We start from the raw sequence: 18,770 nt of genomic DNA on the forward strand, positions 1-18,770 counted from the left end.
GTCTTAGTCAAAAATTAAATAATTAATAAAAATTTGTCTAAAAACATAAAATCGAGCCCTTTTTCGTATACTCTATAACTTAAAATATAAAAACAATTTAAAATTTAAAAAAAAATTGGCAGAAGAAATTAATCACCCCTTTGTGGCCACACGATTCATTTGCCCACCCGTTACATATACACACACACACGCGCACACAGGGACACACACGTCAAACTTATAACACCCCTCTTTTTTTTTTTTGGGGGTTAATTAAAACTAAACTATGTATTGAATGAGCCGGCTCTTTCAAAGCATAGATAACTGGCTCTTTCAAAACACGACGCTTTTAAAAATATAACCTCAAAAAAAAGGCACTATACCAGAACGCTGTTCTGATATTATTTATGCAAAACAAGGGCAAATATATAGACGCCAATACTGTATATCAGTTTTGTCAACTTATGCAATACCCTTTTTGAAAAAAAAGATGAAAGAAACACAAAGAAACTTACTTTTGGGCTTCTGAGTTTTCGTAACAGTCCTGTGAGACCATTTGTTGTCGTAGAACTGTCAAATGTTTGTGGGTGACAGCTATCCAGTGTTGCCATTTAAGGAGTAAAATTAAACTTTGGTAGAATATCGATAAGTAATGGAAAATCACATCGGCTCTTTCAAAGCCTGGCTCTTTCATGCACACTCTCCCCTACTTCAATTAATATAATGAAAAAAGAATTAGCGAAATCGGTTCAGCTGTTCTCGAGATTTGCGATCAGCAACACATTCAGCGATTCATTTTTATATATAGAGAAGAAGATTTGTATTAAGTAGTTTCTTTAACTACGTAGAACACTTTTAATTGAATTTATATTATTTAAGCTGTTTGATAAAAATATTTAATTGTTAATTATTTTCGAACTTAGCTTATAATTAATAACTTTAAGGCGTTATCAACGCATCTTAACCATAAAGGAAGTGGCTGTAATATTCATAATAAAGCCACGTCAACGCACCTTATAGAGAGAGAGCCAGCTCAGGCCAGACGTTCGCTATTTTATAAAAGTTGAAAGTTTTTCTGCGTAAAATCTTACCTCAAAGTATAAAGTATTTATATTCTCGTCAGAACATTATTAGAAATCATTTCATACATTGCCAGACAGATTTTTTACACTTTTATTATCTGTTATCTCCCAAAGCCACCATGATTTAAACAAACATCCAAAACGTTCCTCTCAGTGTTGGGGACAGTACGCAGATTACCTATATAGATAAACTTTCAGCTTTTATAAAATAACAAAAGTCTGGCACGCGCTTGCTCTTAGTCCATTAGCTACTATTACCACTAAAAAAACAATACAATTCTTTTGAAGTACGAGTAGGGTGGCTTCCGTCTAACTTATTTATTAATTGATAGATAACGATAAGCACCTGGAAATTCCACTGAATTCCAGTGGTAGATGCATCCGACAATTCGAAAGTACTTGTAAAAGTTTATTCGAATAAAAAGATTTTTATTTTATTTATTTTGAAAACCCGTACACCCGCGCAACACCCGCGCTATCCTGCACCGGGTTAACGCGGGGGCTGTGCGGGTGTGCGGGGCGTTCCCTCCCCGATTGCCATTTCAACCTGTCGCGTACTATAGTACCTATTAGTATAGTAGGTAGTATTGCTACCTATAGGTAGCAGGTGTAATCCAGATCACACGAGGTTAACTTGCGAGAGATGCAAGAGCCATCAGAACCGCGTTTTTAATTCATAATTTCACATTTAATTAAATAAAAACCTAATGGTTCAAATAATATATTTAAACTAGCTTTTGCTCGCGACTTCGTCCACGTGGAGTAGGTACATAAATTTCAAACCCCCATTTAATCCCCTCAGGAATTTTGAAAAATCCTTTCTTATTGGATACCTACTCTTTACAAAAAACACACCCTCCAAATTTCATTACTCCATGACCAGCAGTTTAGGCTGTGCGTTGACATATAAATAAGTCAGTCAGTCAGTCAGGACTTTGAATTTTATATGTATAATATATACCTACAGATTAATTTATATTTTCTCTTAATTTAACCATGGGTTCTATTCTAAAATTATTCAATTATATTGTAAAGCATGACCAGAAATATAAGAAAATTGCTCTGGAGGCGCCACTGGTATTATGGTCTATGGTCACTAAGTAAATCGTCTTGTATAAATTAGTTCCACGGGTTTTCCGAAATATGGCGAGGTGTTTTATTTTTCTGGTCAGGCTTTAAATTTATGCATGTTGATAATAAGTATGTAACTAAAAAAATTAAGCCAAATAGTACACGTAAGGTGAACTTAACACAGTGCAAACACAAGGATTATAGTACACTAGCTGTCATTACGAAGTTACACATCAAACACCAATTCCAATTACCATGCTCGCACCGCACCGCAGCTAATTCGAGCGTGCGAACCGCCACGTGTGATCGTGCCCTTCGACCGTTCCAATTTTCGTTTACGAGCGACGGCTCCCGACTGAGGGTGGTTATATTATACTCTATTATTGTCAGCGGATCGCAGATAAGATGTGTTTGTTGTGTAAATGGTGATGAGTTTTTTTGAATTAAAATTTTATTGATATCTAGCATTTTCATAGATAACTTCGTTATTACAATATAATACTATCTATACTTCTAGACTTATCCATACTTCTATATCTATATATATTCTATACTAATAAATAAAATTGAAGTGTCGGTCTGTCGAAATAACTACCTCAATTTGAACTGTACCATAACTGAATCACACTTTTTTAATTTGTGTCTCTGTCTCTCTGTCTGTTTGAACGGGCTAATCTTTCTGAACGGCTGAACCTATTTTGACGGGACATTCACAGACAAGTAGAGGATTAACCAAGGAGTAACATAGGCTACTTTTTTAACCGACTTTCAAAAAAGGAGTTGTGTTTTTTTACATACCGAAATCTAAGAGATTTCTGAACGGATTTGTTTTTCTGACGGTTGTAAACAGGCCCTAAGTGCCTAAAAGATATAGGTAGAAGAAATGAAACGTCAGTCTTAGTTTATCGAATAGATTTTATTCTTACAGACAATTCCATTATATTTTGATTTCATTTACTAAATACAGATAGACAACAAGTATGTACCGAATATTGACACTTATAGTAGAGTACATACTTAATTAGTGATCCTGTTTACCCTTATGTACATTGTTTCTTGATTCACGATTATTTATATTATTTGCATTACAATGAAATATAAGTATGTAGTCGCAAATGTCGGTTACTCTAGTTTCTTTCCTAATTACTAATTTGATAACGTAGAGAAACTCCGCGAAAGAAACTCTCTCAACCGCCCGCTGAGTGACTCTGGAGCTTTCTTTTAAGCTTATACAACGTTAATTTTAGTTAACGCAAAAACCGAAACATACGTTTTGAATATTTTTACATTAAGAAATATACCTATAGACCATTTTATAAATATTTAATAACGAAGTTTTTACGAAGTTATTTAAGCTTGTTGTGTTGAGTCGTCGTCTTAGCAAAAACATGGTCACCCCAAGCGAGCGGCTGTGAGCGAACGAGACGGCTGGCGTCGACCGTGTGCGCTGCCGCTTTACACGGCTTGAATACGCTGGCGCATGTGGTCATTCAACTAGGTGTCCCAACTTGCAGGATTTTAAAGTAAATTTTTTGGTCAAAATATAACACGTTCTAAAAAATGATTGCAACCGATTCTGTTACTGATTCTGACTAAACTACTTTCAGGTTTTGGGTATACTAAAACTAACGTTGTATAGGCGGACAGACGACATCGTCGACCAAGTCGCAGGGAGTCGCTGGATTCAGGCAGCGCTAGACCGCGGCATACTGAAGTCCCTACATGCCTTGCCTATGTCCAACAGTGGACATCTATTGGTTGATGACGACGACGAAAGTCGCTTTGTTTTGATGAATACAAGAAAATATATATTTTGATTACCATTATTTACTCTATTTTTACCAAGTTATGAGTAACTATACCTTGAAAGGGTTTAAGAGGACATTTAGTGAGTGATCAGAGGTCAAAAACAAACACTAAGTAAGTAGTTTACGCCCGTAGATAGAATTATAGGGCAGGTATATGGTTTTTTATAAGTACTCGTTTATCCACATGCAATTAAAGACGAAGAATAGATATCGCGAACCAAGAAACATTGTACAGACGTATTCCATATCTAATATTATAATACAATGTTCCCTTAATTACAGAAATGCTTTCGAAAAATATTTCATAACTAGGTCATACATAATATATTACAATTTTTACAGTTATATAAATAATTTAGTCGAGAAAAAAATAGACATAATCATGTCAACAGGTCGACATGGCAATCGGGGTGGGAACACCCCGCACAGCCCCCGCGTTAACCCAGTGTGGGTGACGTGCGGGTGTGCGGGGCGTTCCCCCGCCTTATACCCCGATTGCCATTTTGACCTGTTACGAACTATACCTAGCTGTGTTTAAAAAAACAAAATACCTCTATGCATTTATTTAAAAATAACTGCATTGAATAAACTATTTATACGTTACCCAGATTAAATAATATTGGATGATGCCCGCGACTTCATCCGCGTGGATTTCGGTATTTAAAAATCCCGTGGGAACTCTTTGATGTCCTTCCCCGGGATGCAGACTATCTCTGTACCAAATTTCGCTAAAATCGGTTGAACGGATGGGCCGTGAAAGGCTAGCAGACAGACAGACAGACTATCGCATTTATAATATTAGTATGGATGTCAATAACATCTTGTGACACAGGCATGTAATGGTAGGCTTGATAATTCTGTTATTACTTTCAGTTATTACACTAACTTGAAAATATGGTAAATTTCGGTCTCGGTCTAATATCACGTTAATCTGTCACTTTAATGTTATAAAGAATTTATAACTTTTCTTTCTGCCACGCCTAAGTAAGTCTTCAATTAAGTTAATAGGTGCAATAAGTTTAGATACTTATGACTTAGTTACCTACCGTTTTCATATTATGCTCTGAATAAAATGAAGACCCCATCTTAGGGTTTAATCTATTTTACATAATATAGAATGACACAGCACTAATTTGTAAAGTATAGAAATTAACTATGTTTATAATATCCCCGCCAACTCAGTAACAAAAACCGGCCAAGTGCGAGTCAGACTCGCGCACCCGTTCCGTACTCGGCTATTTTTTTTCGACATTTTGCACGATAAATCAAAAAATATTATGTCTAAAAATAAATAAAAAGTTTTAGGATGTACAGATTAAGCCCTTTCATATGGTACCCCACTTGATACTTATAGTAAGTATATTACTTACTTAAACAAAAATTCAAGGTTTTCGGATTTATTCCTTTACTTGTGCTATAAGGTTATTTGACAGACCGGACAGACTATGAAATGATCCTATAGGAGTTCCTTATTCCTTTTGAGTTACGGAACCCTAAAAAATAGGTATACGTATAAAGATTGGCTATTATGAAATAAAATAAAAATGTGTCATTATATTATGAATTATTTATTTTGTATTATACTTGGTGTGTAAAAAATATAATTGTCGAAGTGCATAGGTATACATATACCTATGGTATATTTTACTCACAAGACAATTACATTTAGGTATAGACAGTTAATAAAAACAGTCGCTTAGCATATAACTATTTACAGTAATATATTTTTATTTACACCGAAATTTTATTTATATGTGTGTACGGCGTACGCATTATTATATTTATCTTTACTTAATCATAAGGGTAAGGCTATTAGAAATTAAACAATAAATACACATAAAACAAAAACGTGTCAACTAACAGTTAAGTACTATCTTAAAATAGGAACCAAAATATCCGCTTATATTTTCAAATTGCTAAATGTAAATAAATTAATTTAATTTAACTTAATAAATCTTCGATATCATTGATATTAATATTAATATAATCACATTTCTGTACACTATTCACAATCAATCACAATTTGTATACAGTATAAATTATAATATTATATATTACAGGACAAGATCGTAGAGTCAAATATAATATCCGAGCAGTGCTGAACATATTGTATAACTCTTTGAGAGAGCGTAAGAGTTTTAGAGAGAGAGCCAGCACGTGCCAGACCTTCGTTACAAAATAAAAGCTGAAGATTTCGCTGCATATTGTCCCTAATACAGGGAGGAACGAACAACGACTATGGCATTGCCAGACACTCAATGTTGTAGCAACACCTTGCCAGACACCCTTAAAGTTTAGAAGTTCAAGGGTGTCTGGCAGGGGGTTTCCACGATACTAAATGTTTAGCAACGCACAACGTGATTTCTAATACTATTCCGAATATAATATTTAAAATAATCTACTTTCTATTTTGACGTAAGATTTTTTTTACACCTTTATTACCTGTTATCTCTCAAAGCCACCAAACTTCAGATTCGCTCATCGTTCCTCCCTGTGCTGGAGAAAAAACGCAGAGAAACTTTGAGCTTGTATAAAATAACGAAGGTCTGGCATGCTCTTAGTCCATTTTAAGAGCACATAAAATAAAGTATTTTTGCTAAGTAGATATTATTCTTAATATGTTATGTGACTTAATCACAAAAAAGTAATTTGAATTCGACTAAAAATAATATTATAATAATTCTATTATAAATTTCAAGTGGCATAAGGTGTCTAGGGTTGTATCTCTACCTACTCGACAAACACGCGTTAATAATGCTTTGAAATCAAAACGATAATATGTAATTAGCAATTTTCAGCATTACCCAGATAACATTTTGTAAAATGTACGAGCTATGTCCATTTCATATTTACAATAGATAGATGAAACAATCAGAATATGTTTCGTGAAAAATAAAAGATAATATATCTATGAACTGACAAATACAAAAAGCTTAGTTTTTGCTATCGATCAAGACGGTCAGTAGATGGATGTAAAGGATAATATTATGTGCATAAAGAGGCAAGTTTTACAGTCAAAATCTATCGTAGGTATAGTTGTCTACCTACTAATGTATAAAATCTACATAATGACAAAAAAGATTATTACGCTCATCCAAATTGTACGTAGCAGCTGTTCATTTGACATAGGGCCGATAAAAATAACTGATAGTTGAGAAGAATCTCAACAAGTTCAAAGTGTTCATAAAACGTAAACTAATTGAAAAATCCTATTACAATGTAAAGGATTATTTAAATGATAAGCAAGCTTGGGAATGAGTTGCTTAACGACTTTGTGATAGTTCTAATAAGTTTCAATAATTTTGTAAAGTGGTGATAATAAAAAGAATACCCGGCTGAGTTTGTTGTGGGCTCTTCTCAGACCTGGGCGCGTTTGGAACCCTCGTAGCTTTAGTTTTAAGTTTGCGTTATAATTATCACCACTATATCTTACAAATCTAACACCATACCAGACCATCAATAAGCGTAAATTATTACCTATTTTGAATAAATCATTTGACTTTGACTTTGACTTTGAATACTTAGTACCGAATTGTTCTTAAAAAAATCAACAACAAAAACCCATACTTTAGTCTACCATTCATTGCTCTATGTACCATCCTAATAGTTTTTTTTCTAAAACCCAAAACAAAAAGTTTTGGATATAAACTACCAAACACTTTCACATATCGTCACTTCGTTATGAAAGAAAAAAAATCACTTAGTCCACTTAAAAGCCAGTCGAGCCGCATCATTCGTGGTAGTCACGCGGCTCCGGCTTCAGCTACCACACCAGACCCTCTGGGTGAAGAGGAGGAGGGGCGTCGCCGAAGGTGAACTCGGGGGAAGATGGCCGCGGCAACACCAGGTGGTCTGGAGGTGGAAACTGGTCCTGGAACTCGCCGCCTTGCAGCGTCTCCATTCCGCCTGCGAAACGACCTGCTCCCGTTAAAAGCCTGATACGTTAGGTATATGCGCGAAAACGCCCTGAATGGCTCCGAGAAAAGGATGGTACGGTTGTGCCTTTGCTTGCTCGACTTGGCGGTGGCACTACCGTGCCACCAGATCGACAATTTAAAATTAAGTGAAGGGCAGTCTACTAGTTAAGAATAAACTTCGTCTGAGAAACAGATTTATAAGTCTCCAATACTTTTTTTATCCAAGATAGGAGCAGGTATTATTTCTAGGATCCACATGACTACCAAAATTGTTCTACTTGTTATTCAAGTGAATCTGACTCGACGATTACATATATTTGCAATGGAAATATCTTGAGGCACAATCTCGTTGTAGAGACATTAGACTCTTTCAAAGGACATAAAAAAAAAAGAAAAAAAAAGAGTGAATGCTGATACCAATATGGTAAGTAGCTCTTGTATTAAAACCTATAGTCCGCGACAGGTTGACATGGCAATCGGGGTATGAGGCGTGGGGACGCCCCGCAGACCCACACGTAAACCGCGCGGGGGCTGTGCGGGTGTGCGGGGCGTTCCCTCCCCGATTACCACCTCGACCTGTAGCGTACTATAGTTACATTTGAGTTGTTGACTATCAGATGGTCATTGCTCTGCATAAAAACTGGATATTTAATAAAAAATTGAGCCCACGCAAAGCTTGAGACAAATAAGTAAAGTAGATAAGGTCGTATACAAGTTTTTTTTTCTTGTACACGTTATTCTAATAACAAGTGGTATTGTACAACTGAAATAAAAAGTATATTTTAATGAATTTTCTCACGTGGACTTGATGAATTTCGTTAGAGAAAAAAAGATTTTTCGAATTGGCACTAAAACTATAATTTTATATGTTACACCTACTAAAAGTAGTCCATTTCACTGGTTCAATGCTACTGAAATGATTATGAGTATGTATTTGTTTTGCTATTAACATAAAGAAGTGTTCTCACCTGGCTGGTTAAACGGCATAGCCGGTGGTGGATGGAAGAACGGCGCGTCATGGTGAAACGGCGGGCCATAACCAAATTCGAACTTTCCATCTGCTGTCGCAAAGTATGGGAACCCCGGCGGCCCTTCCTCCAGCCCTCCCGGGGATAAGTTCATGGGGAAGCCTCGCATCTTGCGGGAGGAGCCGAAGAAAGGGCCCCTTCCCATTGACGTTAGTTGCTTTAAACGCCTTTCCTTGGACCGCTTGTTTTGAAACCAGACCTGTGGAAGAAAAAAAATGGTTAGTTTCAAATAATAATTTTAACTGGATAGGCTTCTTAGCCTAAAAGCTTCTTAGAAATATCAGATTTAAAACAACTATGTACTACGGGCTACGAATACCTTTCAAGAATTCTAAATTGATACTCCACATCTCGTTATCAAAAGACTCAGGTCTAGTACCATCATCATCATTTATTTACCCTCGCCAGCCCACTACAGAGCACGGATCTCCTCTCAGAATTAGAAGGGTTTTGGTTGGATGGAGTATCGTTGGAATCCTTACATCCTGACCCCCGGTGACACCAGCTATCAATTTTTTGAAAAAAATTCTAAATGGCAAAGAAGTCATGTTTTTAATTTTTGCTTGTAACCCACTATAAAACCAAGAAAAAATACAATGAGTAGGTACCTAAACGATACCCACAAATAACAAAACTATAGCTAAAAGTTTCATGCTCTTTTCTTCTGTAACCGCGTTCATAAGCTCTGCGTTTGCGTTATGTTGTATGTTAGTGATATTGAGTTTGTTTTTAACCGACTTCAAAAAAAGGAGGAGGTTCTCAATTCGTCGGAAATGTATGTATGTTCCCCGATTACTCAAAAACGCCTGGACCGATTTTGAAAATTCTTTTTTGTTTGAAAGGGTATACTTCAAAGTTGGTCCCATTTCAATTTGGTGAAGATCTGATGAACATCTTCGAAGATAGATACTGGAACTCCTCAACGGATAAGAGTAAATTGCTCGCGATCAGTGTAATAGCTTAGTAAACAGTAGATTTTTAACCAGTCATAGCATAATTTCATGGGGCCACTAAAAATTGTGAAATAAAAAATTTATACAAAAAAAATAAAAACCGACTTCGTTACATAAACACTAAAAATTGAAAAATAATTTAATTTATTACCGAATATATTATGTATACAAGAGTTAATATAGTTCCATAATAATATTTTTTGGGGTCGGTGCCAATGAGGTGCCATTGTGGAGTCCCATAAAAATATGAAGTCTAGACGATTCGCGCAGCTAAAGCTAATTGGCACCGGCACCAAAAAATATTATTATGGAACTATATTAACTCTTGTATACATAATATATTCGGTAATAAATTAAATTATTTTTCAATTTTTAGTGTTTATGTAACGAAGTCGGTTTTTATTTTTTTTGTAAAAATTTTTACTGTTAAAATGTATCACCGCAAACACAAAGTCCCTGTACGACTTGACAAACATACTTTTATGCTAGGTTACGCTCGCACCTTCGCTCGCATTGTCATCGATAGATGCACATCTTTAGCTTTTTTTTTCTTTTTAGGGTTCCGTACCTCAAAAGGAAAAACGGAACCCTTATAGGATCACTTTGTTGTCTGTCTGTCTGTCTGTCAAGAAACCTACAGGGTACTTCCCGTTGACCTAGAATCATGAAATTTGGCAGGTAGGTAGATCTTATAGCTGACATTTGGGGAAAAATCTGAAAACCGTGAATTTAGGGTTAGATCACACAAAAAAAATTAAATTGTGGTCATGAACTAATAATTAGTATTGTCAATTTTCTAAGTAAGATAACAATATCAAGTAGGGTATCATATGAAAGGTCTTCACCTGTGCATTCTAAAACAGATTTTTATTTATTTTTATGTATCATAGTTTTTGAATTATCCTGCAAAATGTTGAAAAAATACGACTGTAGTACGGAACCCTCATTGCGCGAGCCTGACTCGCACTTGGCCAGTTTTTTTTAAAAAAAAGAAGAGCCAATCATGAATTATATTTCCGTTTCCCCTCCAACTAAGCATAAAGCTTGTGCTAGGAGTAGGTACGACAATAGTGCAACGGGTGGGGTTTGAACTGCCGACCTTTCGGATTTCAGTCCGCGCCTTCTTCTTCTAAGCTTCTTCTTCTTCTAAGCTTCTAAAGGATGCTTAGTGATTTGAGTCTTCTTTCCTTATAATATAGACTGCGCAATACAAGAAGTCCAATCTGAACCCGAGGCGTATGAATGCACATTGTACAAAAACAGATTTCAGCCGGGCTTATGAGTTGTCAAATAACAAATTCGTATTGGGATTGACTGACATATCTTCTTTCGCTATTTCTCTTGTTTCAGCAAATAGTGCCCATTTTTTTTATACGAGTAGGTAGTTTACAAATTTTGTATTAAAACTCCAAACAAAGCCTTGAACAAAACTTGTTTTTGGTGTAAACAAAAAATGGCAACAAATAACAATGCAATACTACATGAAGAATACATGTTTGGGAGTTGGGACGTTGCATTGGTGTAAATGCGGTGTAATAGAAAATAGTTTTTCAATTTATTTTTTGGAATATTTTCCAAATAAAAATAAAACTGTACACAAAAATATTATGTTCGCTTGAAAACGGTAACAGTATGAATTATGCACGGAAACAGTACACGCAATATAATTTTCGTATAATTTAGTGTAACTAAATCATAAAATCACGTCAGACGGTCGTTCAAAATTTACGGTGAGTTATTGATAGGGGTGTCACCACTATTTTATATAGAACTTTCTTAATATACTGTATACCTAAGTAACTTTTCCAATAAATGACTATAATACACCTCGGGAAAAATCGAGGCATGGATTTTAAAACCGTAAACACGTCTTTGTTATTATAAAAGAAGTATTTCGAAGACTTATAAATAGCTACTTGCTTAGATAAATAGACTAAAATTAGCATGAAAGAAGATTTTAATTATATTTTAAAGCTGAAAAGAAAACATTCCTACGATAAAACCATTCGATTGTTACAGTGTTTCGCAATTAACAAAACTTGGTATCAGCCCTATATCTTGCCGCGTGGCATGCCGCATCTAATCTATAAGTTGGTCTTAACGGCGATATCGCACTTCACGTGTGATAGTGCCATTACATTAGCCATGGTACCGAGTGACATAGTTTTAAATTGAACCTGACAATGGCATTGGTTTTTTGCTATATCAAGAGCAGAATACATAAGACCTGGCGGTTGAGAGAGGCTAGACTTATGTAAACCAAAAAAGTGGTGAATCCGCAGGCATTTGAATGCAAAGACTGAAAGGAAATATTATTAAAAATTAAAATTTAATCTTCATTAGGTTATAATATCAAATACCTTGGTATTCCGTATTCCGCTATTCCGTAGGGTAGGTACCAGTGGCGAAGGGTGAAAATCTGATAAAGGGAAGCCGGAAACGTACTTACCTAAAAGAATATCAGCTGTTCGATTTTTGTTTTCAAAACTTAATTTAGAAAAATTACTATCGTTACGTAACAAGAAATCTGTTAAACAACAATCTATGTGAATTAAGGCCATTTCTGATTTTGGCTTACCAAACTGAATCAAAATTACCGTGAACTTACACTTATAAGTTATTAATCACATCCCCAATTTATTATATCAAAATAAAACACCACTAACAACTTTAAAAACAAACAAGCATGGCCGCTTCACAAAAACAAATGTATCAATATCAAATAACCCTTCAAAATACAAAATACTCAAAATAGTAGCATGTACCTGTTAAAACAATACTATTAATATAATTTTTAATTTGGAGGTATTATAGGGTAACTCGGATCCAACCGAGTTATTTACGTCAAATTTGTCTGACCTGTCAGAGTTCCAAATTCGTATTCGCTACTGGGCCAGATTAAATTGGTGTGCTCTTTATTAGTCGACCGTAGAGCGAGACAGACCTAGTTCGCTCCTTTCGCTTTCGCTAGGGAAATGAAAGAGATAAATACTAAGCAAAAATCTAACTAGGGAATCCGATATTTTACGGCTTGTACGGTGTAGTGTAGGACTGTAGGACGTAGGTGTATGTTACTTACATTAGCTGTTATGTTTTTAACTTAAATTAGTACTTAATAACAAAAGAAAAATTAGCATTTGTGACGATCGAACCTTTGTATTTACGAACGTATTACGGAATTTATGTGAATAGTACCTACTTACGCTATATTATGCCAATTCTTAAAGGGAAGCCGATAGGAATCGTGTTATATTGACTCTTCGCCGCTGGTAGGTACAGCGACGTACGATATATTATTATGTAAGGATGAAGTGATGAAGATAAAGAAATGACAAAATTGTTCTTAGCATATTATGGATCCGAGACATGGTCGCTAACTATGGGCCTCATAAGAAAGCTCAGAATCACTCAGCGGGCGATGGAGTGAGCTATGCTTGGAGTTTTTCTACGTGACCATATGAAAATCAAAAATGAGGAGATCCGTATAGGAGAACTAGAGTAACCGACAGAGCTCAACGGGTTACTACATCCAGCAGTGGACGTCTATCTGTTGATGATGATGATGAAACTTTTTTAGCAAACTTTTTAAAACCTATACCTAAATTCATCAGGAACTAAGCAGTGTCAAGGACATCATCATCAATCATCATCGTTTTACTTCAATTTGCACGTAATTAATTAAACAAGCGTTAAATAACACAGTAAATTCACCGGCAAATAAACCATTTTCTTTATTTCACACATTAAAAAACAATTTGTTTTGCCAAAGTGATTTTACTGTTGTACGCGGAAGTGTTTCTAAGTTTGAATAAAAGCAAGTTACGTCTACTCTTCTATCGGTAGTAATTAAGTTTATTTTTATGTTAATCTCTAAATCTGTTTGTCTCCGAGACCGATAAATTGTACAAAATAATCGTGTTTTTTTAAACTTTAACTTGAAAGTTATACCTTCAATTGTGTTTCAGATGGGGTTTTCGAATCAAAGTTTTATATTAGGTAGATCTTTGAAATAGGTTACTCCTGATTTTGGTTTGTTTATGGAGATGATTTTTGAAATAGGTACTTTGATATTTTTTATGTGCTAAAAGCACTTCCCTCACAATGCCTTCTTACCTATTAACAATATACCTGACAGAACTTATTAATGTACTTACTTATACCTTACTGCCGTTGTTAATTTTAATAGGTGATTTTACTACTAAATTGTTATCCTATTAAGTATTTAGTAAGGTATTTTATGTTTATTAGTAGCCTCTGTTCGCATAAACTTATGATTTACACTTTATTGGAACGCCATCATAACACTGATACAACTATGTTGATGGTTTTACATAGAAGCTAATATAAAATCAAAGGTTCCATCATTAACATGATGGCCAGCTTGTCTAGCAGTTTTCCTTGCATAGGAACCTAGTAGGTATCTAAAGGTCCTCAAGCGAAATAAGTTTCCTTCTTTAGTGGTCCTTCGGGTGCTTCTATCATGATCAACCCATCATTGGCTCACTACAGAGCGCGGCCGTGAGAAGGGTTTTGGCCATAGTCTACCACGCTGGCCATGTGCGGATTGGTAGACTTCACACACCTTTGAGAACATTATGGAGAACTCTCAGGCATGCATGTTTCGTCACGATGTTTTCCTTCACCGTTAAAGCAAGTGATATTTAATTAATTAAAACGCACATAACTCTTAAAAGTTAGAGGTGCGTGCCCGGGATCGAACCCCCGACCTCCGATTAGAAGGCGGACGTCCTAACCACTAGGCTATCACAGCTTATATTATAGTGTATGGTGCTTCTATAGTGGTGCATTTTTAACAAGCCATAAACCAACAGATTTTCGCATTTCGCAATAATTCTATTCTACTCTAAATTATTTTTTTAGACAGCATCCATCCATACTAATACTATAAATGCGAAAGTGTGTCTGTTTGTCTGTTTGCTAGCTTTTCACGGCCCATCCGTTTAACCGATTTTGATGTTTGGTAGGTAGGTGATGATGGCTTCCATCTCGGGGAAGGAAATAAGAGTTTTGGTCCCAGAAAATCTCAAAGAGTTACCGCGGGATTTTAAAAAAACCTAAATTCACATGGACGAAGTTTGTGGTATCAATTAGGTACATACTACGTACAGAGATAGAGTGCAACCTGGAGAGACTATTATCTTATCCCGAAAAATCAAAGAGTTGCCACGGAATTTCCAAAAACCTAAATCCACGCGGAAGAAGTCGCGGGCATCATCTAGTATTTTATAATTGGAGCAAGCGGATCTTGCTTGATTCAGATCCTATAATAAAATCGCATTCCTACTAGACTCGTAAAGAATAAGAGATTTCATCACCAATTAGTTCATATCAAATTAACATTGGGATTTAATATATTAGTTACATATAAAAACGGTAAGATGTTACAAAACGGCCGTCGGTAGTCGCAACTGGTACCTTGAACAATCACTGATATAATTCTGTACGCCTATTCCGATATTATACATTAAAAAAACCAGACAAGTGCGAGTCGGACTTGCACACGAAATGTTCCGTACCATCATAGGTAGGTAGTAGGTACCTAGAAGATTATAACACTATGTTACCTATACTTATCATTTATTTTTTTAATTTTGCAATTCGCTTTCTTGGTTTTTTTTAATATTTTATTGTTATAGTGGCAATAGAAATATGTGTATGTAGGTACATACTAGTTGAAGCCCGCGACTTCGTACCTACGCGTGGGTTTAGTTTTATAAGAATCCCGTGGGAACTCTTCGAAAGTTTGTTTGTTTGATTTTGTGAAAATTTCATGAACTGTATCTCATGAACCGGAATAGGTAGAGAGCTATCTATTACGGTTCATGTGATACAGCCCGCTGACAAACAGACGTACAGAATCCTAAAAACCAGACAAGTGCGAGTTTAACTCGCGTGGAGAAGGTACCATAGTACGATAAATATTAAATACGTATAAGTTTGTACGCACAATTTACAATGTTATTTTAAGACCATAGGACTCCTTATAGATTTTCCTGTAATCTATAAGTAGATACAGAATTATTTTCTGTATTATTTCCAAGCTTTTCTGCTCAATAATTTCGGAGATAAAAAGTAGGCAATGCTCAAGCTTCATCAATTTTCTAAATTAACTCCTAAAACTAAAAAAATATTTTAAAATTAAAAAAGTATTTCATGAACTGTATTTTATAATTTTTAAAAAATATATCTATATTTGAGACTCTTGCAATAAGCCCTTCAATTAGATATGTCACATGGTTCAGTTTGCAAAACTCTTTTTAAATTTCTAATTTGCTCCCCAAAAGTGACCTCTATAATATTATAATTCATTTATTACATGTCCATGTTAGTTACAAAAATTAATATTATGTGTACTACCTACAAAATCCTGTAGATTTGGAGAAAATTGGCTGTAACAGACGGACAGACAGCTGATAGACACACGAGTAATCCTATGAGGGTTCTGTTTTTCATTCGGAGGTATGGAACCTTAAAAAAGATTATAAACACGTTCCGTTACGTTACGTTATGTTATGTTCGAATTTATTACAGTAGGTACTAAATTACTTAATTGGCTCTAATAGTTTAATCACTATACCCATATTATTACATAAAAATGCGAAAGTGTGTTTGTTTGTTGGTTTGTCCTTCATTCACGCCGCAACGAAGCAACGGAACGACGTGATTTTTGCAAGAATGTACCTAGTTAAAGACCTAGAGAGTGAGATAGCTACTCTTTATCGCGGAAAAGCAAAGAGCTCCCACGGGTTTTAAAGGGCTCATCTGGTTAATTAATATTGCTGAAAGGTACAAAGATATAGCTTGCATCGCAGAGAGGAACAAAGATACTTACTAGGTACATTTTATCCCGCAAAATCGCAGTGTTCTCACAGGATTTTTAAAAATCTAAATCTACGCGGAAGAAATTAGGAGCATCATCTAGTACTGTAAAATCTGATTTTTGGACTTGCAAGTCGCAACCGCTAAACCGGTGTCCACAATAGAACTCGAGATCAAAACATAATAACGTCAGAGTAAAATGGACCTAAAGTTCCTTGAGTAAAGTCAAAAATTCAGTCCGACCATTTTAATTTTACAAGTTTTCCGCTTGGAGCACTGGCTGTAATGTATAGACGAATTTGAGCTTTAATACAACAAAATTAAGGTCTATTTTACTTTAAGGCTAAACTGTTTCGACGCTCGAATTCTATCAACGTCATCGGTGTGATGTATAATTTTGTACTAAGCTTACAGCCCGTTCCCACTTGACGCCGACGGCTGTTGGCCCGAATTTTAATCGGATGTTCCAGACAAGTGTGAATAGCTTCATATAAAATTCCCGAGAGACGACAAGTGGGAACCGGCTCTTACTGCACCGCGGGGTGTCGCCCGAACAAGCCGAGCGGTGTTAAACACTATATTTCATACGTCTACCGCTGGGAGAGCCCATTCTTTTACCGCAACTCTGACGCCTTATAAACCTCATAAAATCCCAGTATTAAGCACTACACTTACAGTTCATATGAAGTTGGAACGCGGATGTTTCCCACTGACTTTACTCCGATATTAAACGCAAAATAAAATGACCGTGATTGTAATCTTTCAGAAGTAAAGTGGGTAGTGGGTACATCGTGTAAAGGTGACCGCATACCGAAAAATTGTGTACGTTTTTACAATAAGCTCCCAGGAGACATAATATTGGGGAAGTATCTCAACAAAAGTCAAGAATTGTTTAAATTATGAGAAAGCTTGGAAATGATTCGCTTTAACATCTTTAATAGTTCTAATAAGTTTTAAGTAATATTCTGAAATGGTGATAATAAATTGAATACCCGTCTGAGTTTGTTGTGGGCTCTTCTCAGACCTGGGTGCGTTTGGAACCCTCGTTAATTAATTATCACCATTTCATTATTAACTTACAGATTCCCCAATTTGACAATTACAAAGTGTACAACGATACCCAATTTGAATAAATTAGAAAAAAAAATAGCCAGCTGTGTTTGTCTGTAGGCTTTGTGTTTTTGTAGGCTTCGTCTGAGACAGACGCGTTGTAACTAAAGATTTAAGTTTACGTAACCTAGCAGATACATAATTAGTCACAATATCTCCGCACCTTGTCCAATATAGGTAGTAGATACCCGTACGTGTCTATTGTCTTACGACCGTGTGCGATCACCTTAATGGCGCCGCTAGAGTAGTTAAGATATTGTTTTAAAACCGCTATTAAATGTTAGTAAAATGAATGAGATTTTAGCTGTTTTGCGATTTTAGCAAAAACCCATCCTAGAACTCTTTTAATTTCTTATATAGTTAACTTTTATACGTTCGAGAATATGCTGAGCAAAAAATCTATTGATAATTATATTCACGTGGCTGGTTGGAAATAAAGAGATGATTAATATAAGAGATCAGCGAGGATATTGTTCTGCCCTCAATATAAATAACGACAACGCTCTGACCTACCTGCGGTAGACTAGTGATGTATAGGTTGTATAGAGTCAAGCAAACTCCGTTATACAAATGTGGCATTATTTTTACAAAACATCCGGCTTACTAACTATATACCTACTACTATATAATATATAATAACTATAAACTAAGTATATTAACTCCTGTATACATATTATATTCGGTAAAAAGTTTTTTTTAGTGTACAAACACGGTTGGGTATTGAAGTCGCTTTTTATTATTTTTGCAAAAAAAATCTATAAAAAGTATAATAATCTAATAAAAGATAGATGAGGAGAATCGTATCGTGATTTTATCTTTATTAGCTGCAACCGACATATTTTGTAATATAATAAATTATTTTTACATTAATTTTACTCAACTTCTAACCCAAGCTTCTAAATGATTAGGTACCTATATCAAAAAAATATAAACATTGGTTGGTAGGAAATTGATTTATTTTAGGTAGGTACTAGGTACCTTT

At 35.4% G+C, this 18,770-nt stretch overlaps 1 protein-coding gene across 3 annotated transcripts in view; it reads right to left on the reverse strand.

Moving 5' to 3' along the window:
• Window positions 1-3,029: 3,029 nt before the first annotated feature.
• Lim1 (LIM homeobox 1) overlaps window positions 3,030-18,770 on the reverse strand; it is a 105,646-nt gene continuing 89,905 nt past the window's right edge. For 2 of the 3 annotated variants that reach the window (XM_069500782.1, XM_069500780.1), the window contains exons 6-7: window positions 8,826-9,084; window positions 3,030-7,858 (exon numbers count right to left, since the gene is read on the reverse strand). In XM_069500782.1, the coding sequence (XP_069356883.1) occupies window positions 7,704-7,858; window positions 8,826-9,084 (414 nt within the window). In that variant the 3' untranslated portion in view covers window positions 3,030-7,703. The remainder of the gene's footprint in view (window positions 7,859-8,825; window positions 9,085-18,770) is intronic. The other variant, XM_069500781.1, reaches the window with a different exon arrangement.

This window comes from Maniola hyperantus, chromosome 9 (genome assembly GCF_902806685.2).
Source record: "Maniola hyperantus chromosome 9, iAphHyp1.2, whole genome shotgun sequence".
In the NCBI taxonomy this organism is placed as follows: domain Eukaryota; kingdom Metazoa; phylum Arthropoda; class Insecta; order Lepidoptera; family Nymphalidae; genus Maniola; species Maniola hyperantus.